This window comes from Myotis myotis, unplaced genomic scaffold (assembly GCF_014108235.1).
Source record: "Myotis myotis isolate mMyoMyo1 unplaced genomic scaffold, mMyoMyo1.p scaffold_m19_p_44, whole genome shotgun sequence".
NCBI classification, from domain to species: domain Eukaryota; kingdom Metazoa; phylum Chordata; class Mammalia; order Chiroptera; family Vespertilionidae; genus Myotis; species Myotis myotis.
In genome coordinates this window covers 947,906-975,749 of record NW_023416351.1, presented here as the reverse complement: position 1 = coordinate 975,749, position 27,844 = coordinate 947,906, and the positions used below count along the sequence as shown (strand labels likewise).

General features: G+C 66.7%; 2 protein-coding genes across 11 annotated transcripts; one reads left to right on the top strand and one right to left on the bottom strand.

Moving 5' to 3' along the window:
• Positions 1-871: 871 nt before the first annotated feature.
• Positions 872-25,821, top strand: GRIN1 (glutamate ionotropic receptor NMDA type subunit 1). 10 transcript variants are annotated; one of them, XM_036306995.1, is made up of 21 exons: positions 873-1,724; positions 3,902-4,036; positions 6,980-7,156; positions 8,983-9,045; positions 9,784-9,884; positions 14,514-14,635; positions 14,719-14,893; positions 16,303-16,447; positions 16,545-16,628; positions 18,733-18,874; positions 18,953-19,080; positions 19,526-19,690; positions 19,772-19,890; positions 20,001-20,113; positions 20,209-20,357; positions 20,451-20,608; positions 20,814-20,975; positions 21,168-21,277; positions 21,382-21,527; positions 22,732-22,842; positions 25,076-25,820. In XM_036306995.1, the coding sequence occupies exons 1-21, from the start codon at positions 1,467-1,469 to the stop codon at positions 25,142-25,144; spliced, it is 2,832 nt and encodes a 943-aa protein (XP_036162888.1). In that variant the 5' UTR covers positions 873-1,466; the 3' UTR covers positions 25,145-25,820. The 10 variants fall into 10 exon arrangements, with proteins under 10 accessions (XP_036162891.1, XP_036162893.1, XP_036162888.1 ...); XM_036306994.1 differs by having other exon boundaries at positions 24,714-25,820; XM_036306998.1 differs by lacking the exon at positions 22,732-22,842 and having other exon boundaries at positions 872-1,724; positions 24,714-25,821.
• A 12-nt stretch (positions 25,822-25,833) lies between these two features.
• On the bottom strand, positions 25,834-27,461 carry LRRC26 (leucine rich repeat containing 26). Its single transcript, XM_036307004.1, has 2 exons — positions 26,333-27,461; positions 25,834-26,250 (listed from the first exon to the last, which is right to left on the bottom strand). The coding sequence occupies exons 1-2, from the start codon at positions 27,021-27,023 to the stop codon at positions 25,940-25,942; spliced, it is 1,002 nt and encodes a 333-aa protein (XP_036162897.1). The 5' UTR covers positions 27,024-27,461; the 3' UTR covers positions 25,834-25,939.
• Positions 27,462-27,844: the final 383 nt, after the last annotated feature.

Below are 27,844 nucleotides of genomic sequence, written 5' to 3'. Positions count from 1 at the left end.
CCCCAGGCTTGGGTTCCCCTCACTGAGGAGAAAGAGCTGGAGTGGGAGCAGCCAAGCTGCAGCCCCTGCCTCCCGCCCCCGCCAGCGCTTGGCTCGGGGCTCAGCCTGGTGGTGAGAACTGCAGGGGGTGGGAGGGGAGGGGGTGCCCTCGGACCAGGCGTGGACCTCCCCTCTCCCCTGCTCAGAGCGTCACTGAGGACTAGGGACAGCCCGCTTTGTCCCACTGGGGGCTTTTGCTGTTGGGAATGCAAAAGCCTCAGTTGCTATTGGAAACGGTGATGTCACGGAGGAGGCGGAGCTTCAGTTATCCTTTAGGTTAGGGATGGGGGAGCAGGCCTGGGAGTGGAGGGGACAGAGAATTAGGATCACGGGGACCAGAGGGAGGCGAGGGGCTCTGGAGAGAGGCAGGACGGGGGGGGGGGGGAGTGAATCAGGAGGGGCCCTGGGGGGGGGGGAGCGGAAGCAGAAGACACAGGTCTGACCCGCAGGTGCCTCCTGGGCAGTGCCTCCTGGAGTCTAACCTTAGTCCCACCTGCTGCCGACGCCACTTCTGGTCTTGGGCTCCCCCCAGGGGATGGGGCCAGACCCCCGACTCTGCTGGGAGGCTCAGCTCCACCCGGGCAGTCTGTCATCCTTCCATTCTCCCCAACCTTTGGGGGGGGGGGTGTCCAAGGCACATGGCCAGGTAGATGGGGACTCTTCCCCTGTGTGAGCTTCTGGAAAAGAGCCCCCCCCCCCTCTCCCGGGGCACGTGGCCTAGGCCCCTCCGCACCCCTGGGTCTCCAGCCCCAGAATCCGTCCCGAAATATCACCGTGGAGGAGGACTCGTGCCCGCGCGCGCGCGCGCACACACACACACACACACACACACACACACAGCCTGGCACCCAGGGCTGCGCACGGTGACACGGGAAGATCCCTGCACTCAGCTCCCCGCAGGCCGCGCACAGCTCAGGCCCTGTCCCCGCGACCGGTCCACGGAGCGCGCGCACCCGCACCCGCACCCGCACCGCCTCGCTCCCCCGCTCGCCCCGCGCTGGCAAAGGCTCGCAGACGCAGCGCTCGCTCCGGCGCGGGAGGCGCCCCCTCGGCTCCGCGTTAGGAAGCGGGGGCGGCGGGAGGGGCAGAGACGCGGGTCCCGCTCCAGGCTCTGCAGCTGCCGCAGTCGCCGCCGCCGCGTCAGGATCCGCACCGGCCTCGGCGCGCGAGGCGGCGGGAGCCACCCCGGGACCCGCGTCAGCACCGCGGACAGCGCCCGCCGCTCGGAGCCTGAACCCGCGAGCGCCCAGGACGGTCCCCTCCGGCCGAGGGCTCGGGAGCCCCCTTGCCTCCCGAGGACGCCCTGGGCTTGAGGCTCCCGGGGACCTGGCGCCTCCCGCCCGCGGGGTCGGGTGCGCGCAGGCCGGCCGGGGCGCCCCGCTGGGGCCGGGGATGCGCCGAGGGCCCCGCGCCCGCGCCGCCCGCCCATGAGCACGATGCGTCTGCTCACGCTCGCCCTGCTCTTCTCCTGCTCCTTCGCCCGCGCCGCCTGCGACCCCAAGATCGTGAACATCGGCGCGGTGCTGAGCACGCGGAAGCACGAGCAGGTGTTCCGCGAGGCCGTGAACCAGGCCAACAAGCGCCACGGCGCCTGGAAGATCCAGCTCAACGCCACCTCCGTCACCCACAAGCCCAACGCCATCCAGATGGCCCTGTCGGTGTGCGAGGACCTCATCTCCAGCCAGGTGCGCCCCGCCCGCCGCCAGCTCCCCCCTCCCACCCCCACCTCCTCCAGCCCCTCTGCGTCCCAGCTCCGTCCACCTTCCAGCCCTTCTCCTTCTGGCGCGGAGAGGACCCCCATCGGCTGCCTCCCGCCGGAGAGGGCTGGATTCATTGGCAGCCAGCGCCCCATCTGGGCACCGACTGGGCACCTGCCACCGTGGCCAGTGACCCCTCAGAAGGGCTCCAGGCCCTGACCAGCATTTGCAGCCGTGTGACCGGCATTTGGGGTGTGTGTGTGTGTGGCTGGGGGCGGGGGGGGGGGCCTCCGGGTCGCAGCAGAGGCTCCCGGGGCATCATTGTTCCGGCTTCTCGTCCTCCCTCCCTTCCTCCCCCGCCTCTGCCACAGGTCTGCCTATTTTGGGAAATGCCAGGTGCTGGAGGGCAGGAGCGGGGCTGGGGGCGGGGGAGGCAGCGGGCACAGCAGGGGAGCCAGGCAGCCAGGCTGCGGGGGAGGACACGACTCAGGGTGGTGCGCTGGGAGCCATCCGCCGGGCACGGGCGCTGAATGCCAATGAGGCCGGGGGTTCGCCGCATTGCAGCCCTTTATGTAAGAGCAGGGCCTCCTCTGGACCCTGCCTCCTACACACCCGTGTCTGCAGGGGGCAGGGACTCACACCAGCTCACGTCGCAGGGCACACTCATTGCACACTCGCACCACCTGCCTCCACGCCACGCCGCAGACACACGCACGCATGCGCCACACACTGCTTGGCACACCCAGGGCACACGCAAACACCTGCTCACACACACCAGGCTCAGGGACCCCTCCACATGTCCGTTAAACACAGGCGTTGGGGTACAGTGTGCACACGCATCCCTGGCAAACGCTCCCAAACACCCTCATGTCACTCGCACACACGCCGATGCCAACACTGACCGGGCACCTCTGGTGCAATGGGGGGGGGGGGAGAGGGAGGAGGGAGGGCCAGGGACTGGGGGCCAGTCCCAGCAGCTCACCTGCCCAAGCCGGGCCAGAGCTGTGCTAGAAACCTCCCTCCCTCCCTCATGGCCACTCCCATGCCTGCCCGGGGCGCTCCTTCCATCACTCGCTCTGTGCAGGAGGGGGGGGAGCAGTCAGGGGTCCAGGTGGGGCCCTTTCTGGGGGTCACCCCTGCAGCTCACAATTTTGCTGTCTGGGCACTGTCTCCCTAGAGAACAGCCAGCCCCATGCGCCGAGGTGACAGCAATCGCTGTCCCTCACTGAGCACGCCCCGTGGGCCAGGTGAGCCCATGGCCGCCGCTGCCTGCATGGGGTCAGTGCACACCACCCTTCTGCTCGCAGAAGCAGGGGCCTGTGTGGCTCAGAGAGGGGAAGGCAGAGCTGGGACAGGCACAGGTCCTTCACGTATTTATTTATTTCCGTTTCAGAGAGGAAAGGAGAGAGAGAAACATCAATGATGAGAGAGAATCATCCATCGGCTGCCTCCTGCACGCCCCACTGGGGATCGAGCCCACGACCCGGGCCTGTGCCCCGACCAGGAATCGAACCTCGACCTCCTGGTTCATAGGTCGACGCTCACCCCCTGAGCCATGCTGGCCGGGTGACACGGGTCCTTTTCATGTGAGGACAGCGTGGAGCCGCCCAGCCGTCTGCCCCCCCCCCCCCCGACCCCTGAGCCTGGGCACTGGGTCTCGTTCAAACTGAGGGAGCCCAGCTGCCCCTGGAGGCCTCGGGGAGCTCCTCACCCGGCCCCTCAGTGGTGCTCGGCCCCTGGAGCGCCAGCCCTGAGCCGGATGAGGGACAGGGTGTGGGGTGGCTGTCCGCCCCGTCCGGGACCAGCCGCCTCCCAGCACACTCTGGGGGTGACTTGTACGGCCGGGCGGGGCCTTCGCCCTCCCTCTCAGCACACACTGGAGGCGGCCCCTGCAGTGTGAGGGCGGCCAGAGGCCTGGGGAGGGGGCAGTGTGAGCCAGGGCCTGTCGCCTCCCTGTGTGTCTTCAGAGCCACCCCAGCCTGGCTCTGCCTCTGCCTCACCCCTGTGATTTGTTGATATCAGAGGGCGGTTCTGGGTCCTGCCTGGTGGGTGTGCACCCCATGCTGTGCGCACAGATGGCGCCCCCGGCCCTCCCCCTGCTGGCCATGGCCCCGGCTCAGGGCCCGGCCACCCACACTCAAGCTGACGCTGTCCCTCACCCACAGGTCTACGCCATCCTCGTCAGCCACCCCCCGACTCCCAATGAGCACTTCACCCCCACCCCCGTCTCCTACACCGCCGGCTTCTACCGCATCCCCGTGCTGGGGCTGACCACCCGCATGTCCATCTACTCAGACAAGGTGAGCCTCGCCCTGGCCGCCCGGTGGTCCGGCTCTGTGCTGAGGCCCACGGCGCCCAGGGCTTCCACGGCACCACACCCAGGGCCATGGCAGCTGCCTGCTGGGGGACACGGCAGGTGCTCAGACCAGGGGCCCAGGCTCACAGAACACAGGGCGATACATGAGCACATGCAGCTGTGCAAGCTCACACACCCACACACACTCACCCATGCAATGCACAGCAATGCGCACGCACACACACTCACACCAGCACATGCTCACACACACATCCACATGCATGCTCACACTGGCACATGCTCATACACTCGAAGTCACACCAGCACATGCTCATACACTCACACCCACACACACGCACCCATGCAATGCACAGCAATGCGCAAGCACACACACTCATGGGTACAACCAAATCCACAGTCTCTCACACCTGCACACACCCACACTCATACACATCCACACGCATGCTCACACCAGCACATGCTCACACACATCCACATGCATGCTCACACTGGCACATGCTCATAAACTCAAAGTCACACCAGAACATGCTCAATACACTCACACACATACTCACACTCATGCACACTCACGCACATGCTCACACCAGCACAGACTCATACACTCACACTCACATGCACACTCACACTCACATGCACACTCACACTCACATGCACACTCACACTCACATGCTCACTCACACTCACATGCACGCTCACACCAGCACATGCTCACACACACACATCCACATGCACGCTCACACTGGCACATGCTCATATACTCAAAGTCACACCTGAACCTGCTCAAAACACTCACACACACACTCACACTCACATGCACGCTCACACCAGCACAGGCTCATACACTCACACTCACATGCACACTCACGCACATGCTCACACCAGCAGAGGCTCACACACTCACACTGACACACCCGGCGGAAGGCCGGCTGAGAGGGTCAGACACCATAGCCCGGAAGCAGAGGTCCCTGGACTGTGGGAGGTGGGGCTCCTTCCCTGCCTCCTCGTCCCCGGGTACCAGCCTCCAGCTGCAGAGAGGAGAAACACCTCTGGGGAGAGAGGGAGGGGTGGCGAGGGGGGAGGGAGAGGGAGAGGAGGGATGGGGGGCCGGCTCCCAGGGCACAAGCCCCGCCCACCACATGCCCCAAGCCCAGATCCAGACCGTGGCCCCCTCTCTGGTCCAGCGTGAGGCCAGCGTCATGGCCACGTCTCCAGCTGCCCCGGCCCCACTCCTGGTCCCAATCCGCAGCCACGCGGTGCCTGACATGGGCTGGAGGCCTGGCTCGGCCCCACTCCGAGACCCAGCTGCCACCGTGCCGCCCTGGGCCTGGTGCATGCCGGACAGAGGCAACGGCGCTCTTGTTCCTGTTTCATAGCCCTCCCTGGAGGATTCCCCTCCCCACTGATGTCCAGAGAGAGTAGGAGGAGAGAGGAGGGGGAGAGCGGGAGACACCCACGTGAGAGCCACACGCTGGTTGGCTGCCTCCCGCACCCTTCTCTCCCGGCCGGGACTCTGCAACTCGGGTCCATGCCCATGACTGATAATTGGACCCAAGGCCCTTGGATCCATGGGCCAAAGCTCTAACCAGTTGGCCAAACCAGCGAGGGCCGAAGGGCCATTCTTTTCTCTTTTTTTTTTAAGTATATTTTTCAGAGAGGGCCCTGGCCCTCCCTCCTCCCTCACATGAAAAGGACCCGTGTCGCCTTATTAATTTCAGAAAGGAAGGGAGAGGGAGAGAGAGATAGAAACATCCATGATGAGAAAGAATCATTGATCAGCTGCTTCCTGCACTGGGCATTGAGCCACAGCCAGGGCATGTACCCTGACCAGGAATTTAACCCAGGACGTCTTGGTCTGTGGGCCGATGCTCTAACCACTGGGAAGACCAACAGGGCTGAAGGGGCATTCCTGCACTGGGGCTCCAAGGCACTGCCCCAGGCCACAAGGGGGAGCAGGTGGAAAACAATCTGGAGGTCTCAGAGGACCACAAGCTTGGTGGGTCGCAGAGACACCAATGGGGCTGCCAGTGCTGCCTGGACAGACCAGGACCCGGCTGAGAAGGGGGAGCCCCTTCCCTCTTCCCTCCCTGGAGATCCTGAGCCGGTGAGTCAGGCAGGGCAGGGCCAGCAGGCACAGCCTCCCCGATAGATCCCAGTCGCCTGACGTTGGGAAGGCCCTGGGGAAGCCCCAGGGGGGATCGTCTAGAGGCCAAATGTCAGGGGGCACTATATATATACTAGAGGCTCAGCACATGAAATTCGTGCACTGGGGGAGGGGGTTCCTCAGCCCAGCCTGCACCCTCTCGCAGTCCAGGAGCCCTCGGGGGATGTCCGACTGCCGAGGAGGTGGGCGAGGCAGCCGTGAGCCCGGCTTCTGGCTGAGTGGAGCTCCGCCTGTGGGAGCGCACTGACCACCAGGGGCAGCTCCTGCGTGGAGCGTCTGCCCCCTGGTGGTCAGTGCGCATCTTAGCGACTGGTCGTTCCGCCGTTCGGTCGATTTGCATATTAGCCTTTTATAATATAGGATATTATTGATTTCAGAGAGGAAGGGAGAGGGAGAGAAACATCAATGATGAGAGAGAATTATGGATCAGCTGCCTCCTGCACACCCCACACTGGGGGTCAAACCCACAACCTGGGCACGTGTCTTGTCCGGGAATTGAACCCTGACCTCCTGGTTCATAGGTTGGTGCTCAACCCCTGAGCCACGCCACCCGGAGTCAGGCTTGGGGAGCACTTTCTGAGCCCAAGTCGTCCAGTGGCGGCAGCTGGTTGGCTGTGGGGAGGTGGGGTGCTCACCCCCCCACACACCTGCCGGCACCGTGGGGTGCTGCTGGGCACGTGCGGCCGGTGCAGGAGGAGGGAGGGGGGAGGAGGGAGGAGCAGGGGGAGCCCCGCCCTCACCCGCGGACCGCCCGCCCGCCCGCAGAGCATCCACCTGAGCTTCCTGCGCACCGTGCCACCCTACTCCCACCAGTCCAGCGTCTGGTTCGAGATGATGCGCGTCTACAGCTGGAACCACATCATCCTGCTGGTCAGCGACGACCACGAGGGCCGCGCGGCGCAGAAGCGGCTGGAGACGCTGCTGGAGGAGCGCGAGTCCAAGGTGGGCGCGGGCGGGCGCTGCCCGCCGTCTCTCTCCATCCTGCATGGCCAGCACACCTCGTCCGGCGCCCGCCCCGGCCTGTCCTCGGCTCATTTCACTCGCTTTTGCCATTTAGTCCAAATCTCCTTTGTGTCCGTCCCTGCGGGCGAGGCAGGACCACCTGGAGCTCCGCAAACACCCCGCCCCGCCCACCCCTCCTGGGTCCACTGCCCGTCGCCGGCTGGACCCTCCCTCCTGCCCCTGCAGTTCGCCCCAGCCACTCTCAGAACTTGGGGCGCTCCTGCCCCCTCCCCAGCGGCCTCCCCCAGGGCGCCCTGCTCAGGGATGGCCTCGTACGCCACACCCCTCCCAAAGGGCCCGCTACCTCCCTGCTGCCACCCACTCATGTCCCCTCCCTCCACTCGCCGCAGCCGGACCTCACAGCGCCATCGCCCTCCCCAGACCCCTGTCCCCGGGCACGAGCCACCCCAACCCCCACCAGGCCCCCAGCCCCCTCGTCTCACCTCCCCCCACAGGGCTGGCTCCGCCTGGAGACCAAAGTGACACCTGCTTCTGGGGTACACTGACCCCAGCCCCGCCCCCATGCTGCAGGGCTGCGGAGAGACAAGAGCGGCAATCTCTGGGGGTCCAGGTGACCCCTATCTCTTCACTGCCCGCCCACTGCCAGCTGGCACTCACCAGAGGCCCAGGGGAGGCTGCCCCAGCCCAGAGCCTGGCCCTCAGCGCTGGGCCCCGGCCCGGGGGGTGGAGGCCAAGCTGGGCAGAGAGGGAGGGAGGCAGCCAGGGAGGGAGGCAGGCCAGGGGGTGGGGGAGCATGTTCCCTGCGAGTCGGAGAGGGTGTCACAGGCTTAGTGCCAACCCCGGGCCCCGGGCGCCATAGACCCTGAGGGAATAGTGGGTGCTGGTGGGGGTTGAAGCCAGAGAGTGGACCCAGAGGGCCTGGGGGCTCCTATTGTGGGGATCGGCTGAGGCTGGGAAGGAGGGCTGGCTGCCAGAGCCTTGGGGGACCCCTGAGACAGCGCCCCACACCTGGCAGGCAGGTCCTCCGGGCGAGCCCACCAGGGCCACACACACTCACATGCCCGGGGCACACTCACACTCATCAGACACCCCCCACACCAGCCACGCGTGCCCACCCTCACAGGCCCACCCAGTCACTCCACACCTCCCGCCAGACCCTCCCCTCCGGCCGCCGGGCACTCGGGCACCTCACTCACCAGCTCACACACATGTGCCCGTGTACACACACACACACACACACACACACCCGCCCTGTGGCTGATGCAGGCTCACGCTCCCAGGCACGTGCCTGCCACCCCTGTGCACACGTGTACACAAACCCTTCTCGCTCTCCAGAGGGCAGTGGGTGTGTGCACCCCAGTCAGCGAGCACAGAACACGGACCCCTTAGAACGGCCCACGGGAGGGTGTGGGAGGCGGGCTGTCAGGGCAGGGCCCGGGGAGAGGCGGCTCACCCCCCACTCAGGACTGACATGGGGCACAGCAGGTGCATGGCGGGGGGCGGGGTGGCAGGGGGGCCCCCAAGGGGATCCGTGCGGCATGGGCGGGAACAGGGGCGCCCTTTCTCCCACGCATGACTGATTTCGAGAGCACAGCTCCGTGGCCGGAGCCTCAGTGGCCCCCGGCCCCGCCCCCAGCACCGCCCCGGCCCCGCCCCGCCCCGGGCCCAGGTGTTTGCGAGCTCCAGGTACGTGCCCATCTGCAGACGCCCGAGGAGGTGGTGTGATTGCTTTAGCGCCGTCATTTTCAACCGTTTATAATCTTCTTCTGTGTCTGCATATTTTCTCTGTGCACATTATTCATCAGAGTAAAAAAAGGAACTATGACAACCTCGACCAACTGTCCTATGACAACAAGCGCGGACCCAAGGTATATATGCATGGACTGCACGCCACCCACCGCAGGGGCCGGCCCGGCGCCTCGCAGAGGCCGTCTCCGGCCAGGCCAGGCGAGCGCAGGCCGAGCAGTGAGGAGAGCGAGGTCAGAGAGGCAGCCGCAGGCAGGAGAGGGCAGGAGCGGCCGCGTGGGTCCCCGGCCGGCCCATCGCCGCGGCCGGGCCTGCGTGAGAGCGGCCGCTGCAGGAGGAGCCGCCTCGGGAGGTGCATGCGAATCTCTGGGACCCCCGGGGTTTCCTCGCGGAACCCAGGAGGGAGCCCGTCCGTCCAGCCGCCCGCCTGCCTGCTGGGGTCCGGGCCACCCTGCAGGGCCTGTGGATCGGGCCTGAGAGGAGCTCCCGAGGTTTGGGCCAAGTCCGCCCCATCTCTGCTCCCAGTTGCATCCAAACCTCGTCCAGGCTCCGTCCGCTGCACGCTCTCTGCGTCTCGGCCCACCCGGTTGCATGCTCGGCGCACAGAGGACCAAGTGACAGGTGGAGAGAGAGGTCCGAGAGCAGGCGCAGCGCAGGCCAGCGAGCAGGCGCAGGAAGAACGAGCGAGGCCAGGCCAGGCCAGGCGGCAGGAAGGCGAGTGGACAGGGCAGGTGGCAGGTGCAGGCCGAGCAGCCCTAGCGGAGCTGCCTGGGACTCCTAGTGGCTGCGGCCCAACTCTCGCCCCTGAGGCGCTATGTCCCCGGCCCGGCCACCGGCTAACGCTCCTGCTCACACCACAGGCGGAGAAGGTGCTGCAGTTTGACCCGGGGACCAAGAACGTGACGGCCCTGCTGATGGAGGCGCGGGAGCTGGAGGCCCGGGTCATCATCCTCTCCGCCAGGTGAGGCTGGGCGCCCCCCCTCCCCCCCCCACTGCACCCCGGGCTGCCCCTGGGCGGGGCTGAGGGCACCGCTGCGCCTCAGCTTCCCAAGTGCCCTTGCCAAAGGGAGCCCCTCCACGGGGGCCTGGGGACCTGGGGACCTGGCCACCTGGCAGGGGGGGGCGCCCTCTCTCCGTCCATCCTTCCTGCCTTCTCCCTCCCTTCCCCAGTCACCACTGCCACCGCCCTGAGCTGGGCTTTGGGGTGGGGTATGGACAAGCTCCTGCCCTTAGGAAGGCCGATGGGGTAACACTGCACTCTGGGACTGGACTCAGGGAGGGGCCCTGAGGATGGTGTGTCCGGTGAGCCCAGGCAGGAAGGCCCGCGGCAGGGACAGGCCTGGAGCTGTTGGAGGCGGCGGCCGGGGAGGGGGCATTAGGGACAGTGAACCAGGCTGTCCTTGCAGGGCCCGGCCCCACACCTCCCGCTCAGGGACCAGCCGACAGTAAAAATCTCCCCATTTGCCAGTGGCTGGGCCTTCTGGGGTGGGAAAATCCAGGCCCCCAGAAGAGCCCAGGGGCCGCCAGGAGCGTGTGCTGGGCCCACCCGCTGCCTGCCCCGCGCAGAAGCTCCTGGGCTCCCGTCCAGGGCAGAAAAGCAGCAGGGCCATCGGCCCAGAGGCGTGCCCCACAGCTGCTGCCTGCAGGAGAGTGTGAGGCGCAGGCGGGGGTGTTTGCACACTCAGTCAGCCCACCTCGGGCACAGAGCGAGGTGCCCGCTGCCCAGGCAGGTCACAGGGCAGGGCCGACCAGGGCTCCGGGCTTGGAAGCAGAAACAGCCCACTCCCACCCACAGAGGTGCAAAAAGAGGGTGCTAACCCCGCCCCCCCCCCCCGCCCCCGTCTTACAGTGCGAACATGGGTCTCAGAGTCACGAGTGACTTGCCCATGCTGACCATCCAACCCTGGGCCCCGTGGGGAGGGCTTCGGAGAAGGGTTTAAAGACCCGCCAGGCAAAGCCAAGAGGGCACACAGCCCCTCCCTGAGGAAACCCACCTAGAGCAAGCCCAACCTGGACCTAGCTGCCCAGGGAAAGCCCCGCCCAGGACAAGCCCCGCCCAGGGAAAGTCCCGCCTAGGACAAGCCCCGCCCAGGACAAGCCCCACCCAGGGAAAGTCCCGCCCAGGACAAGCCCCGCCCAGGACAAGCCCCGCCCAGGACAAGCCCCACCCAGGGAAGGCCCCTCCCAGGGAAAGTCCCGCCTAGGACAAGTCCCGCCTAGGACAAGCCCCGCCCAGGACAAGCCCCACCCAGGGAAAGTCCCGCCCAGGACAAGCCCCGCCCAGGGAAAGTCCCGCCCAGGGAAGGCCCCTCCCAGGGAAAGTCCCGCCTAGGACAAGTCCCGCCTAGGACAAGCCCCGCCCAGGACAAGCCCCACCCAGGGAAGGCCCCTCCCAGGGAAAGTCCCGCCTAGGACAAGTCCCGCCTAGGACAAGCCCCGCCCAGGACAAGCCCCACCCAGGGAAAGTCCCGCCTAGGACAAGTCCCGCCTAGGACAAGTCCCGCCCAGGACAAGCCCCGCCCAGGGAAAGTCCCGCCTAGGACAAGCCCCGCCCAGGACAAGCCCCGCCCAGGGAAAGTCCCGCCTAGGACAAGCCCCGCCCAGGACAAGCCCCGCCCAGGACAAGCCCCACCCAGGGAAAGTCCCGCCTAGGACAAGCCCCGCCCAGGACAAGCCCCACCCAGGACAAGCCCCGCCCAGGACACGCCCCTCCCAGGGAAGGCCCCTCCCAGGGAAAGCCCCGCCCAGGACAAGCCCCACCCAGGGAAGGCCCCGCCCAGGAAAGCCCCGCCCAGGACAAGCCCCGCCCAGGGAGAGTCGTGCCCAGAGTAAGCCCCGCCTGGACCCCCTCCTTTTTTTCCCCTGTTCGTGACACTTCTCACTGGTCACAGGGCTGGAGGCAGATCGGGAGGCTGTGGTGGGTGGAGGGTGGCTGGGTGGGTGCACCAATGGGCAGACAACCAGTGGACAGGCGACTAGATCAGGCCCTTCATCCAGGACAGAGCAAACCAAGGAAGCCGTGACCCCAAAACACAGCTGTTCAACAGTGGTGCACGTTTGCAAAGGCCAAGGTCGCACCCACCTAGGCCTCCCCATCCACACACTGTAATCAGAGTGGCCACCAGGACACGAGCCAGAGAGCCACAGGCAAAGCCAATCTACGGAACCCCACCCAGGTCCCAGCGGGGGCGGGGGGTGGTCTTCTCCACTGTTTCCCCTCTGGTCACTGGGACCCTGCCCACGCGCTGCAGGCATGGAAGGGGACGGCCCCAGACAGGCCCTGAGAGGGTCTTGTCCTGTGTCACTAGCCCCAGGGTCAAGGACCAGTTTGCCAGATGTGGCTCCGACAAAGGTCCGCCCAGAGAAGGGGACATGGTCACAGGGGACAGTGGCACATGCACTACACACATAGAGCCACGCACGGGAACTATGTGCACACCACACGCATGCAAGCACACACCCTATACACCACATGTACATACATTATATGCACACCACACACACACCCATGTGCACACACATACATGCATGTGTGCACGTGTGCACAGGAACAACATATTCACATAATTGTCACACATGCACACCGTGTTTTCTCACACACTGAACATGCACATACATATAAACACACAGCATGCACACATGGTATACATGTGCATACATCACATGCACACACCTATAGACATGTGTATGTGCAATATACACATCATATTTAATGCATGCATATGCTCACACACCGGCACCATATAGACACCATCACATGTGCACACAAGATATTGCATGTGTGCATATGTAGGCACATCGCACACAAATGAATACATAGACACACAGTCATGTGCACACCTATATGCAAGTACATGCATGTACTTCATGGTAGCACACACATGTGTGCGTGCTGTGTGCATGATCACATAGACCATACCACATGCTACCTATATGCATACACCCCTCACAGGCAGGTACACTGCCCATCAAGGCTCAGCACTCACAGCAACCACCACCCACCAGCACCCTCGTGAATCCACCCAGGCCAGGCCTCTGGGCTGGCAGGAGTGGCAGGGTCCCTCCCCTCACACGCTGGCCTCTTTGGAGCAGAGGCCAGTCCCACCGCAGAGGGCAGACCAGCCCCAGCGCCCTCAGCCCCAGAAGCCCAGAGGCAAGGCTGTCCCCTGGGCAGTGCCAGCACCAGTCTCCTTGACCCTGGCAATCCAACCGGACACATTTTGGCTCCTGCTTCCTGCATTTTGTAGAGAAACCTCATCAAGCCAATCTTACTTTTTGTTTTTTACCAATTCACTACCAAGTGCAGAGAATTCAGTTCCAAACATTCCTTCTCTGCCTGGGACTGTTCTTGCCGCAGTCGGCTGTCTCCATGAGCCAGTGTGATGGCACGGCCAGGCTTGTCTACAGCTGCTTTCCTGATGCACCATTTACACGATGCCAGCTTAGTGTGTCATTCCACCTGCCCGGCACAGGCCCTGCCAGGCGTTGCAGGCACCCGCGCCCCGACAGGCACAGTTTGTTTCTGCCGGTGATCGTGGCTGGATGCTCTGGTTTAGGCCACAGTGTGACGCTGCCCTGCTCGGCGTTGCTCCCATTGGGCGCTACTGTTGTCATTGAGAGCGAAGGCTTTCAGACCTTCACCAGCTAATCCTTGAGGAAATCCGGGCAGACCCTTTCGGCAGCCTAGGGCCACCTCGGTTTCCAGGGTCAGCCATGGGACAACAGCTCAGCCCTCGGGCATCTGTCCACCCCCTTTGCACCCGCTGCCCACGCACGGGAAGCACAGTGCCCGCCATGGGCCAGGTCCATGGGGATGAGGACGCCCCGAGGTCTCAGGAGCACGTGTGCCCCCAGGCGTGGCCCGTGCTCTGCCTGGCCAGTGGTGTCTCCCCCCCCCCCCCCCCCCGGGTGGCAGGCAGGGCACGGCTGCTTGCTCAGACTCCGGAAGGGAGCAGCAGCCCTCCTGTTCGCTGTGGCTTCCGCTGCGCTGTTCAGGGCAGTTCCCAGGCCCTGGGTCCCCCCAGCACCCGACCAACCTGGAGAGCCCCCGGCCGCTCACTCCAGTGCGGCCACGGGAGCCAGAGGTCGTGTGGCTTGTTCAGGAGGTCACAGGAGCAGGGGCACCCGAGTGAACGGTTCAGGCACAGGCCTGACTCAGCCACTCAGCACCACTCACGTGCCCGGGGTGCCTCAGGTTCCCCTCCTGACACAGGGATAGTACTAATGCCTGCCCGCTGTGCAGCTCTTAGAACAGTGCCCCCTAGCGGGTGGCTGAGCGATCAATAGAAAATGATCCATTGCCACCCTGGCTCCCCTAACCCTGCTGGGCAAGGGCAGGGGGCCAGCAAGAGCGGCCTGGGGAGCTCTAGGGTCTGCGCCTCACCTCTGTGGGGTCCCCTGGCCCAGATACGGGCTGGGGGGGGGGCAGGGCTGGCCCCTTCACCCTGCGGCCTTCCAGGCCCCTCTCCAGGAGAGGGTTTGGGGGAGGGGCAGGGACAGGAGGAGGACCTAGGAACCGAGAGGAGCCGCCCGCCAGCCTCGGGTCGGGGAGGGCGGGAGTCCCGGCCCGTCACCCCCCTCTGCCCCACAGCGAGGACGACGCTGCCACCGTGTACCGCGCCGCCGCGATGCTGAACATGACCGGGTCAGGGTACGTGTGGCTGGTGGGGGAGCGTGAGATCTCGGGGAACGCCCTGCGCTACGCCCCGGACGGTGAGTGCTGCGCCCCTCTGGCCCCGGCGGGTGGGGTTCCCACACGGGGTTCCCCACGGGCTCTAAGCCCTCGCTCGCCCCAGGCATCATCGGGCTGCAGCTCATCAACGGCAAGAACGAGTCCGCCCACATCAGCGACGCGGTGGGCGTGGTGGCCCAGGCGGTGCACGAGCTCCTGGAGAAGGAGAACATCACCGACCCGCCGCGGGGCTGCGTGGGCAACACCAACATCTGGAAAACCGGGCCGCTCTTCAAGAGGTGGGCGGACCGCTCTTTGAGATGTGGGCGGGGCCTCTCTGAGTGGGCGGGGCCGCTCTTTTAGATGTGGGCGGGGCCTCTCTGAGTGGGCGTGGCCGCTCTGGAGGGGGACAGGGCTCTTAGGAGGTGGAAATAGCGGTTCTTCGGCTGGTCCAGCTCAGCCGGCTGCCCACAAGCTACAGACACAGTCACCTACCCCAGGTCCCTCTGTCCCCACTCCTCCCCTCCACCCCCTGCTCCCCTGTTATAATCATCCCCCCCATTTCCCACACACACCACGGCTCTGTCGCTGCCTCCACAGTTCCTGCCCCCAGCTTTTAACACTGCAACCAACCCTGAAACCCCACCCCACTCCCCGGGTGGCTGACAGCCTGCAGCAGGTGGGGACCTGGCGCTTCCAGGGACCCAGGCGTTCAGACAAGGAACCAGGGATGGCACCCGAACCTGCAGAGAGAGAGCCAGGGCGGGCCACAGGCCCAAGCAGAAAGCCGCAGTGGGCAGGAGTTAACTCGCGGCCCTCAGGTGGGCAGGCCCAGCCTATCACTAGGTCCCACCCCCTGAGTAGCAAGCACTGAGCTGCACACGCAGAGCCACAGCCCACCGTGTCCACAGCAGGAGCACACACAGCTGCAGATGTAGGGCATATGTACACTCGTGCACACACATGTGCACAGACTCAGAGGCATGAAGCACACATGCCACACGCACGTGCATGGGTTGCATACCAATGATCACGTGTGCACACCGATGGTCCCGCTGGGTATGCCACATGCACACGCAGACAGACAGGACCTCACCCTGTGTCCTTTCTGGCAGTAAAGCGAGGACAGGGCTATGAGGATAGAATGTCCGAGCCCACAGAGAACCCTCAGCACCGGGCTGGCTCGAGGAGCTGCTCTGCGGCCGTGGTGTGCTGTCCACCAGGTGCAGGCAGACCTGCGCGCCACCCGCTGGATTCACAGCTCCAGGGTCTGCGGGGCTGGGGCAGCGGCTAGGAGCTGCTAGGCTAGGCTCAGGCCGCGCGGGAGGCGGGGTCAGGCTGCTCGGGAGGCGGGGTCAGGCCGCGCGGGAGGCAGGGTCAGGCAGCGCGGGAGGCGGGGTCAGGCCGCACGGGAGGCGGGGTCAGGCTGATCGGGAGGCGGGGTCAGGCCGCTCGGGAGGCAGGGTCAGGCCGCACGGGAGGCGGGGTCAGGCCGCTCGGGAGGCGGGGTCAGGCAGCGCGGGAGGCGGGGTCAGGCTGATCGGGAGGCGGGGTCAGGCCGCTCGGGAGGCAGGGTCAGGCCGCACGGGAGGCGGGGTCAGGCCGCTCGGGAGGCGGGGTCAGGCCGCACGGGAGGCGGGGTCAGGCAGCGCGGGAGGCCGGGGATGGAGGCCCCCAGCAGTCAAGTGGAACCCACGCTGCCCCCCAGAGTGCTGATGTCTTCCAAGTACGCGGAAGGGGTGACGGGCCGCGTGGAGTTCAATGAGGATGGTGACCGGAAGTTCGCCAACTACAGCATCATGAACCTGCAGAACCGCAAGCTGGTGCAAGTGGGCATCTACAACGGCACCCATGTAGGTGGGGGTCATGAGGGGGTGGGGGCTGGGGCCTTAGGGTCCTGGGGCCAAGACCCCTGCGTGGCCACCCTCCATCTCATACTCCCACCCCCAGGTCATCCCCAACGACCGGAAGATCATCTGGCCGGGCGGAGAGACAGAGAAACCCCGAGGGTACCAGATGTCCACCAGGCTGAAGGTGGGGCCCGCCGCCCCGCCCAGCACCCTCACCCTGGGCACTCCCTCCACCCCTCAGACCCAGAGGAGGGCACAGGGCGGCCAACAAAGTGCCCAAAGGAAGTGGGGACTGGACAGCACCTGGCCGCCAGCACCCACCTGGCTCCGCACAGGGAGCCCGGAGGAAGGGGGGAGGGGGGGCTGCCAGCCCCCACCCCGTGGCTCTCTCCCCACTTAAATCCGGGGAAGCTGTGAGGGACAGGACTTCTCTGAGGACGAGCTGCTGGGGGACACAGGGCAGAGGGGTGGCACCCTGTGGGCTTCATGCAGCCTTAGCTCTCTGTCCGAGCTCTGGTGCCAGGGCTGCCACCTACACACTCCTCATCTCCCCTGTGGGAGAGCCTCGCCAGCCCCACGCCAGCTTCCTGCCACGCCCGGTCACACTGTCCTTTCCACCCTGGCCTCCCTGTGGGGGCCACTCCCCCCGGGACTCTCCCTGGGCCTCTGGGCGCTCCCCCCCCCCCTTCATCCTTCACAGCTGTCCTTTCTTGGCCTGATGCTACCCAGAGACTTTGGGCTCGTTCCTGGGCCCTTCCCTCCTGCGAGGCTCTCTGGAAGGTCCAATTTTTAAATATATCTTTATTGAGTTCAGAGAGGAAGGGAGAGGGAGAGATATAAACATCAATGATGAGAATCATTGATCGGCTGCCTCCTGCACGCCCCCTACTGGGGATCAAGCCTGCAACCCGGGCATGTGCCCTTGACTGAAATCGAACCCAGAACCCTTCAGCAGCAGGCCGACGCTCTATCCGCTGAGCCACACCAGCCAGGGCCAGGCCAGTGTTTTAGATCACCAACCACCTCCTCCCAGTGTCCCAGGCCCTGCCCTCGGCCCTGCCTGTGTCCTGGGCCCACCCACAGGGCCTCTCACCTGAGCCCTTGGCCAGCACCCGACTGAGGGCACCATCCTCCTCCGTAGGCGAGTGGGCTTCCCCTGAAGTCCAGGCACCCCGTGTTGGAAAGTCTGAAAACACCAATGGTCAGATGGTCCCACCTGGGCTGCCAGCTTTTTACTTTTTTCCCCACTGATTTTCACTTATTTATTTTAAATATGTTCTTAGTAGTTTTAGAGAGAGAGGAAGGGGGAGAGGGAGAAACATCCATCTGTTGCCTCCTGTGTGCACCCCGACCCAGGACTGAACCCCAGCCTGGGTGTGCCCTCACCGGGAACTGAAGCGGCAGCATCTCGGTGATTGGGACCAACTGAGCCGCACCAGCCAGGGCTCCGCTGACTTTTAAAAAGCACAAACGTGTATTGCTGTTTAAGAAAAAAACACGGTGAAAGTTTAAAAACTCACCAAGCTCCTTCAGGGACTCGCAATCCCCTGGGGGAAAGCCAATGCTGCCCTTGGCCCCTGCGGCCCAGGCTCCTCCAGGTCCCAGCAGAGGGCGCCGCAGGCTCCGCTTCAATATCGCCCCCCCCCCGCGCCCCCCCCGCCCGGATCTGCCCTCCCCACCCCCAGCCCACAAGGCCCTGAAGGGAGGGGAGGGGCGAGCCCAGCCTGAGCCCCAGTGAGTCCCCGGGGAAGAGGCAGGCGTGGGAGCGAGGGTGGCGTCAGCAGGGGACACAGGGAGGGAGGATGGATGGCCAGACAAGGCCCGCCGCTGGGGAGGCTGAGCAGTCAGACCAGGGACTGGGGCCCTGGGTCCGGTGCCGGCTCTGAGGGGAGGTCAGGGACAGCACCCTGTCCTCATGGGGCAGGCTCTGGGCTGGGACAGGAGTTCCTCATCCCTGAGGGGTCAGAGACCGTGCCCAGGACAGACTGGACATCCCAGCGGTTCTTTACGGAAGGAGTGACGTGTGAGCCGAGACCCAAAGGGCAAGCGGCCAAGAGCAGGCGATGTTTCAGGCCGGGTGCCTTCTGGGTGCTGAGCCTGGGCCCCTCCTGAGCGCAGCGGGGAGGTGACGCTGGCGGTGGCTGGTGGCCCCAGAGAGAGCAGCAGCAGGAGGGGAAACGTCAGGGTCTGGGATTCGGAGGCGCTGAGAAGAGGACAGCGCCGCCCCCGCCCACCCTCCCGCGGCCGCCGAGGGCAGAGGTCCAGACCCGGTCTCCGCCTCCCCCCAGATCGTGACGATCCACCAGGAGCCCTTCGTGTATGTCAAGCCCACGCTGAGCGACGGCACGTGCAAGGAGGAGTCCACCGTCAACGGGGACCCTGTCAAGAAAGTGATCTGCACGGGGCCCAACGACACCTCGCCGGGCAGCCGTGAGCGGGGGCCGGGCGGGCACCGGGGACGGGCCGCTCGGAGGGGAGCCGGTGGTCACCGCCCCTTCCTCCCCGCAGCGCGTCACACGGTGCCTCAGTGCTGCTACGGCTTCTGCATCGACCTGCTCATCAAGCTGGCGCGGACCATGAACTTCACCTACGAGGTGCACCTGGTGGCCGACGGCAAGTTCGGCACGCAGGAGCGGGTACGCGGGACCGCGGGGGGGGGGCGTGGGGCGCGCAGGACCTTCCGGGTGCAAAAGGTCTTGCTACGGGTAGGGTCGTGAGTGGGCGGGGCCTTCCGTCTGGGCGGAGTCAGGAGTCGACAGAACCTTCCTATTGGGCGGAGTCTGTAGTGGGCGGGGCCTCTCTATTGGGCGGAGACTGGAGTGGGCGGGAGCTCCCTGTTGGGCGGAGTCTTGAGCGAGGGGGGCCTTCAGATTGGGCGGAGTCAGGAGTCGACAGAACCTTCCTATTGGGCGGAATCTGGAGTGGGCGCGACCTCCTGTTGGGCGGAGTCTTGAGCGAGGCGGGCCTTCAGATTGGGCGGAGTCTGGATCGGGCGACCAGGAGGTGCACTAGGGCAGGAGCCTGACTCGCGAGTGGGGCCCGTGGCGCCCGCACCCCCACCGGCGGCTGTGTCCCCCACAGGTGAACAACAGCAATAAGAAGGAGTGGAACGGGATGATGGGCGAGCTGCTCAGCGGTCAGGCGGACATGATCGTGGCCCCACTGACCATCAACAATGAGCGCGCACAGTACATCGAGTTCTCCAAGCCCTTCAAGTACCAGGGCCTGACCATTCTGGTCAAGAAGGTAGGCAGGGGCCCCGGGCAGGAGGGAGGGGGGTCCTGGGAGGCCCCCGCGACCCTGACGCTGACGCGCGCCCGCCCGCAGGAGATCCCGCGAAGCACGCTGGACTCGTTCATGCAGCCCTTCCAGAGCACGCTGTGGCTGCTGGTGGGGCTGTCGGTGCACGTGGTGGCCGTCATGCTGTACCTGCTGGACCGCTTCAGGTGAGCGCGGCCGGGGGCCGGACCCTCCACCTGCGGGGCGGGCGGAGCGGGCGAGGGCGGGGCGGGGCTGCCTCTCCCGCCCTCTCCCGCCCGCGCTCTGCGCCCCGCAGTCCCTTCGGCCGGTTCAAGGTGAACAGCGAGGAGGAGGAGGAGGACGCGCTGACCCTGTCTTCCGCCATGTGGTTCTCCTGGGGCGTCCTGCTAAACTCGGGCATCGGCGAAGGTGAGGCTGTCAGGCCCCGCCCCGCTCAGCCCGCCGGGTCCTGCGCCACCGCCCTCCCACCGGCCCCGCGCATCGCTGACGGTCTCTGCCCACAGGCGCCCCCCGAAGTTTCTCCGCGCGCATCCTGGGCATGGTGTGGGCCGGCTTCGCCATGATCATCGTGGCCTCCTATACCGCCAACCTGGCGGCCTTCCTGGTCCTGGACCGGCCCGAGGAGCGCATCACAGGCATCAACGACCCGCGGGTGAGGCCAGCCTCCCGGGGGCGGAGGCGGGAGGTCAGCGGGGGTCGCCGAGTGGGGCTGGGGAGCAGCCGCGAGCCCGCCTCTGACCCGCAGCTGAGGAACCCCTCGGACAAGTTCATCTACGCGACGGTGAAGCAGAGCTCGGTGGACATCTATTTCCGGCGGCAGGTGGAGCTGAGCACCATGTACCGGCACATGGAGAAGCACAACTACGAGAGCGCGGCCGAGGCCATCCAGGCCGTGCGGGACAAGTGAGGGGCGGGGCCGTGCGGGACACGTGGGGGCGGACTAGACCAGCAGGCGTCCACCCTTAAAGGAAAAGCGAGGGTCCCAGCGGGTGGGAACCATGGGGTGGGGACAGATAGGAGGCTCAGGCTGGCGGGACGGCATGCGATCGTGCGGGTCGAGGGTCGCCCGACTGTGCGGGGCTCCCGTGACGCCCGCCCCTGCCTGCAGCAAACTGCACGCCTTCATCTGGGACTCGGCGGTGCTGGAGTTCGAGGCCTCGCAGAAGTGCGACCTGGTGACCACGGGCGAGCTGTTCTTCCGCTCCGGCTTCGGCATCGGGATGCGCAAGGACAGCCCCTGGAAGCAGAACGTCTCCCTGTCCATCCTCAAGTGAGTCAGCCTCGCCTGCGCCCCTCCTCGCTCTCGGAGAGCCGCCTCCTCGGATCCCGAGCAGAGGCGGCCCCGCCCAGGCCCCGCCCCGCCCCTCAACTCGCCCAGGCCCCGCCCCCAACTCGCCCAGGCCCCGCCCCCGATTAGCCCCGCCCCGGCCCGGCTCCAGCCCCGCTGCTGCCTGCCCACCAGGTCCCACGAGAACGGCTTCATGGAAGACCTGGACAAGACGTGGGTGCGGTACCAGGAGTGTGACTCGCGCAGCAATGCCCCTGCTACTCTCACCTTCGAGAACATGGCAGGTGGGTCTCCCGTTTCCCCGGAGCGCCCCTGGAGACACTGGAGAGGGTCCCCCCGGGGCGGCAGCCCAGCCAGCCAACACTGAGGCGCGGGGCCTGGCCCACAGGGGTCTTCATGCTCGTGGCCGGGGGCATCGTGGCGGGGATCTTCCTCATCTTCATCGAAATCGCTTACAAGCGACACAAGGATGCGCGCCGGAAGCAGATGCAGCTGGCCTTCGCCGCGGTGAACGTGTGGAGAAAGAACCTGCAGGTAGGGCGGCCACCCCCCGAGGCCTGGTGCCCACGGCCCAGCCCGGCCCCAGCCCTCCTCCATCCCCACAGGCCGGCGTGCTGGCCCTGGCTCCCGGAGCCCGTGGGAGCAGGCCTGGAGCTAGGAGCCACAGCCAGAGGCAGCATCGGTAGGGGGCCACCTGCAGGTGGCTGCCCACTGCCAAGCCAGGCCGAGGGAGGCCACGTGCCCTGCTCCAAGCCTCTGCCTGGCCTCTCTGTCTCCAGAGTCGCCCGCCAGCGCCCATCCCATAGGAAGGCAAACTGAGGCAGGGTAAGACAGGGACCCACCTGGGTGTAGCACGTGAGTCTAAGACGCATCTGCCCTCTCCGCCCTCGCCGCCCGCACCCCTCCTCAGCACCCCGGGCCTCCTTCCTGCTGCCTGCTATGTCCTGTGCTCCATAGGGGTCCAGCTGGCCCTGCCTTTGCCCAGGCCGCGTCTGTGGGAGTTTGCTGCCAGCAGGGGGCAGGCTGCGTGAGGGGCAGCCATGCCCACCTGGGGCGGGGCAGGCAGTGGGGCTGGCAGAGGCCGTGGCTCCTGCCCACGGTCCAAGGTCAGTCTGTGCATCTCTTCTCTTTCTCTGGGTGCCTCTCCAGAGTCTGTGTCCTGGGGTGAGCTGGCAGAGCAGAGAGGGAGGGCCTTGGGGGGTGGTTGCTGGAGCCCCCCCACCTCTCATCTGCCCCCTCTTGCTCTTAGGACCCGGTCGCTGCTCTTACTGGCGGGCACAGGGCCAGCCTGGCCATCAGACCCGAGGCCAGGGTCCCGGGAGCTGCCTCTGTCTATCGCTCCAATACATCTGGACGCCCACCTTTGGCCCCGCGGCCCCTTCCTGAATCTTGCTGGGCCCTCGGGGGTCAGGATGGCCGGCGAGCCTGAGGGGCAGGTCCTCCCGTGCTCCGAGGGCCCCTCCTCCTGGGACACCTGAGAGCCAGGGAGCCAGGCGACCTCCCAGGAAGAGAGCCACACGGGACCCCCCAAGTCTAGCCCCAGCACGAGGAAGGTCAGGCCCGCCCCGGCAGGAGCTGAGGCCGCCTGCGGGGGTCCGGCTCTGGGGCCGGTGGCCCGGTGCAAGGAGGCTGGCAGGAGCAGGGCCTGAGTGGCCGGCCAGCGGCCCCCAAGGAGCAGGCGAGGGCAGGTGTGGCCGTCCCCCTTAGCTGTCTAATCGCTTATACATATTCATTTTAGGATAGAAAGAGTGGTAGAGCAGAGCCCGACCCTAAAAAGAAAGCCACATTTAGGGCTATCACCTCCACCCTGGCTTCCAGCTTCAAGAGACGTAGGTCCTCCAAAGACACGGTAAGGGGAAGAACGCCCAGTCCCGTCTCCGACTCTTCTCTCGCCCCTGCGTGTCTGTGTCCCGTGCATCAGGCGTGCCCTCCCCCCTCCTCTCATCCCACCCTACCCACCCCATCCCAACCGCTGTGGCCTCTGCCCTCATCTCGACTCACTCAGCACACTAGGTCTCTCTCTCTCTCTCTCCCTCTCTCTGGGCCCCTCTCAGGGCCTCTCCCCCGCTGGCCCTCACGGGTCCTCGTCCCCATGTGTCTCTGCGTTAGTCCCCCCATGCCATGACGCCACGCGCCATCTGGAAGCTGTGTCATGTTGTTGGTCAGCCAGTCAGCCTCACCGTCTCGGGGCCACGCCCGGGGCCCTGGGAGCCCAGAGCCGCCCGGTCCGGGGCTCCTCACACCTCAGGTGGCTGCACCACCTCATTGTCACATCAGTTTCTCGGTCTCTCCCGGGGGCCCGCTGCCCTCGACTTCCGTGGAGGGGTCGCGGTGACGTCCCATCCGTCCATCTGTCTGGCTGCCGGCCCTGCCACCCAGACACCTGTCTCACCTGTCTCACCAGAGCCATGCCTGTTGCATCCCTCCATGTGGTCTCTGTGTGGGCGGCTGGGGGCGGGGCCTGACTCCCTCTGGGTGGACGGTTGGGGCCTGGAGTTGGCACAGGCCCCAGCCACAGGGGACCCTCAGGCAGGTAGTGGCTTGGACCAGAGCGGGCAGCTCCCACCCTAGGCGGAGCAGGGGCCCCGCAGGGGGCGTACCGGCTGCCCCCAGAGAGTCTGAGGATGGGTGGGGCGGGCTCCAGAGCGTGGGGCACAGAGGCCCTCAGCCAGAGGCCAGGAAGGGAAGGCCTCCCTGGGGACCCGCCCTTCAGCTCCAGACCCACAGGCCACGTCAGAGCCAGGCCTTCTGCCTGAGCCAGGGCCCCCCTGCCCTCCCGCCTTGGGCATCTTGTCCCCGCAAACTCTGCGCATTTGGACCAAAAGCTTCCCAAACGGACCCAGTCTTGCTAGGCACACCCTGGTCCCAGGTGGGAAGGGGGCCGTGCAGGGACTGAGCCCACAGGAGCTTGCTCCAAGGTGGCAGTGGGTTGGCACCCTGCCCCCTGCACGGGATGAGGGGCAGGCCCCCAGGACACAGCCAGGGCGTGGCACAATGTGAATTCAAGGTGAAGCCAGCAGAGGGCACCAACCCCCCATGAGGCCCGTCTGCTCCTCTTCCCCAGGGGCTGGGTGCAGGGCTGGTGGGTAGATAGCGAGTCGGTGGGGCTGGAGCGCAGGCTGGGCTGCCCAAGCCAGGGGCACCACCAGGCGAGCAGGGAGAGGAGGGGGGTGCGCAGTCCAGAGGTGCAGGTGTCCCCCACAGACAGCACGCTGGGAAGGCAGCTGCAAGGAGCACAAAAGTCCCACAGGCAATGGCTGCTTTTGGTGGGCATCACTGAGTCCTGCTCCCCCGCCCCCATCCAGAGCAGGCAGGCTCCCCCCCACCTGGTTCAGGTGCAGCTCAGAGACTCACAGGGCCTTTCCGGACACACTCCCATAGGAGGCCTCACCCAAGCCTCCCTGGGCATCAGGGACCACCCCCCCAGGCCAGCTCTGGCCCCCTGTGGCATCTGGGCCTGGCCCTTCGCTGCCGGGGTGACTGGGGAGACCGGACGGGCGGGGGAGGGCAGCCCAGCTCCCACTCGGCTACGGGCTGGGCACCTGCTCGGAGGGAGGCCTGGGCGGGGGGCTCTGTTGGGATGGGGGGTCGGTCCGGCTGCTGAGATCCTCTGCCCCTGTCTTGTGGCCGGTCCGGGCCAGGGTGGCACTGGGCGCTCAGGGCTGGGGTCCCTGGTGGCCGCGGGGCCAGCGGGTATTGATTGTTGGTTCTTATTTATAGAGCACCGGGGGTGGACGCGGCGCTTTGCAAAACCAAAAAGACACAGTGCTGCCGCGACGCGCTATTGAGAGGGAGGAGGGCCAGCTGCAGATGTGTGCCCGTCATAGGGAGAGCTGAGACGCCCTGCCCGCCCTCCTCTGCCCCCCTCCCCCGCAGACAGACAGACAGACGGACGGGACAGCGGCCTGGCCCACGCAGAGTCCCGGAGCACGACGGGGTCAGGGGGAGGAGCACCCTCAGCCTCCCCCAGGCCGCGCCCGCCTGCCCGCCGGCCGGCCGGCTGGTCCACCCGTCCAGGCCCCGCGTGTGCCCCCGAGTGTCGGGCTAATGGGCCGCCTTGTCTGTGTATTTCTATTTTGCAGCAGTACCATCCCACTGATATCACGGGCCCGCTCAACCTCTCAGATCCCTCGGTCAGCACCGTGGTGTGAGGCCCCCGGAGGCGCCCACCTGCCCATTAGCCCGGCCAAGGACACTGATGGGTCCTGCTGCTCGGGAAGCCCTGAGGGAAGCCCACACGCCCGAGACTGCCCGCCCGGCCTCCTGCCCGTCCGTCCGCCCCGCTGGACCAGGCGCGCCAGAGCTGAGCTGGCTGGGCAGAGGCAGGGCCTGGGTCTGAGCAGGGAGAGGGGCGAACCTGGCCCCAGGCAGAGAGGCTGGGAGCAGAGACCGAGCCCCCTTCCTCCCCAGCCACGCCCAGTGCCCCAGTGGGGGGCCTGTGGCCCCTGGCGGCTCCTAGCAGCCTCGGCTCCACCCTCTCCTCTTCTGATCTCCCCCTTCTCCTCTGGACCCCTTTTGCCAATCGGCCCTGCCCTTCCCCGACTGCAGACCCTGACTCCCCAGCTGGCAGCCCTTCCCTGGGGCTCCCGCTGCCTCCGACCTGCTCCTCCAGACTGACTGCGCCTCCCTTCGCCGCCTCCGGCATGCAGCCCAGGACGGCTTCCCATCGCTGGCTCGGGGCTGCCCTCAGCCCTGCCCGCCACTTTGTACAGGCCCAGCCGTCCGTGTCCCAGTGCGCGCGTGCCTTCCCCTGCAGCCTGAGCGCGGATGCGCGCTGACCCTCCCCCCAGAGCCCGGAGCGCAGCGCACCGCTCCCCCGACCAGTGTGTGCAGTGATGATGCCTAAAAGAATGCCACGAACAGCTCGGTCTGTGTTGCTTGTTGACGCCTGGAAGGAGCGTGGAGGAGCGCGAGGGGTGGGGGAAGGTTGGGGCAGCGGCGCCCCCTCAGGTCCCAGCGGCGGCGGGGCTCCCAGAGTCCGCAGGCGGGGCCCCGCGCGGGCTGGGGTTCGGAGGTCTCCTCCGCGGGGCGCGGGCGAAGGCTCGTTGGCGGCGCCCCTTGCAGGCGGTGACCACCAAGCCCAGCGCCAGGCAGGCGGCCAGGCTGGCGAGGAAGGAGAGGGGCCCGAGCACGTAGATCACGACCAGGTCCCGCGGGGCGAGCGGCTGCGCGCAATGGCGGAAGGCGGAGTCGGGGAAGGCCGTCAAGGGGCTGAGTGTCAGGCGCCCCGGCGACACGCAGAGCAGCGTCTCGGCCTCTGCGGGACACGGGCGCGGCGTTACGCAGTGGCCGGGCCGCAGCGGCGGCCGCCCCGTCCCGCCAGCGCCCCCCGGGCTCACCTGGCGCGGGCCGCGGGTGACCGCGCAGCCAGGCGCAGAGCGGGCGCAGCGCGCAGCCGCAGGCCCAGGGGTTGCCGCGCAGACGCAGCGCGCGGAGTGCGGGCAGGCCGGCCAGCAGCCCGGGCTCGAGCGCGGACAGCTCGTTGTCCCGCAGGCTGAGCGCGCGCAGCAGCGGGAGCGCGCCCAGCGCCGCGGGCTCCAGGCGCGCCAGTCGGTTGCCCGCCAGCGAGAGGTTGCGCAGCGCGCGCAGCGGCGTGAAGGTGCCGGGCGCCAGCGCCTGCAGCTGGTTGGCGCCGAGGTCCAGCTGCTGCAGCGCGCCCAGGCCCCAGAAGGCGCGCGCGTGCACCCAGCGCAGGCCGTTCTCGCGCAGGTCCAGGCGCAGCAGCGCACCCGCGCCCACGAAGGCTCCGGGCGGCAGCGTGTGCACGCGGTTGCGGTCCAGCAGCAGGTCGCGCGCGCGGGGGCTCAGGCCGTCGGGCACCTCGGACAGCGCGCGCCCCGAGCAGTTGACCTGGCCGCCCGGTGCGCACGCGCACGCCTCCGGGCAGTCTCGGGAGCTTGGGGTTCCCATCTGGGTCCCCGTCGGGGTGGCCGCTGCAGGTGCTGGAGCCCGGACTGGCCACGGCGACAGCAGCAGCAGCCACAGTAGCAGCAGCCACAGCGGCGGCCAAGAGGAAGAGGGGCTCGGCATGGGGGCAGCCGTGGGACCTGCCGAGAGAGGCCGCCGCTCCGCTCTTGTGTTCCTGGAGCCCGTCCGTCCCTTCTGTGCGGCACAAATGTTAACTCTCCCGCCCCAACGCCGGCAGTTCCTGTCCCAGGGCCGGGCCGGCCTAGGGCGGGCGCTAGGCACATGGCCAGGGCCCAGCACTGCCAGCCACCTGTCCCGGAGCTGCCGGCTCCTCTTGGCTCCGAGCCAGAAGTGGCCCAGGCGAGGTGTCCCCGCCCCCTGCGTCGCCCGACACCCTGAGCTCCTCCGAGGCCTGAGCAACTGGACCCCACAACAGCAGCCACCAGGGAGGCGACGCACCGAATGGCAATGGGACCCAGTGCGCCCGGCTCCTCACCGGGTCTCTGCCAGTTCGGGGCTCAGTGAAGTGACCCTTGTGCAGATACACAGCCCCACCCCCAAGTGGGGATGTTTCTTCCCCCAAGTGCATGACTGGTGTTGCAGGAGCACATGTGGGGGCTCGGGGGTTGGGGAGCTGCTGGGGGGGGGGGTGATGCTGGGGGCGGGGGGGGGGCGGGGGGGGGGGGAGACAGGCCCAGCGGTGGAGGGAGGCTTCTACCTAAGGCTGGGGAGACAGGCCTGCCCCACCCCACCCCAAGGACTTTCCTGGAATCTCAAGGAGACAGTGTGGGTCAGGCAGGGACACCTGGGAATGATCATAGCAGATTCCACTCCCTCCAGAATGGCCAGCCCTGGGGTTTTCTGAGGGCTGGGCGGGGCCCAAGGCACTCTGGCTTCAGGGTTGGGCTGAGGCTCCGCTGGGGGAAGTAGAGGACCAGGGTGTG

Coding starts and splice junctions, on each gene's coding strand:
- GRIN1 (XM_036306994.1), top strand. CDS start 1,467: ATGAGCACGATGCGTCTGCTCACGCTCGCCCTGCTCTTCTCCTGCTCC. Junction 7,157..8,982: donor TGGAGGAGCGCGAGTCCAAG/GTGGGCGCGGGC, acceptor ATTATTCATCAG/AGTAAAAAAAGGAACTATGA. Junction 19,891..20,000: donor TACCTGCTGGACCGCTTCAG/GTGAGCGCGGCC, acceptor TGCGCCCCGCAG/TCCCTTCGGCCGGTTCAAGG.
- LRRC26 (XM_036307004.1), bottom strand. CDS start 27,023: ATGCCGAGCCCCTCTTCCTCTTGGCCGCCGCTGTGGCTGCTGCTACTG. Junction 26,251..26,332: donor TCACCCGCGGCCCGCGCCAG/GTGAGCCCGGGG, acceptor CGTGTCCCGCAG/AGGCCGAGACGCTGCTCTGC.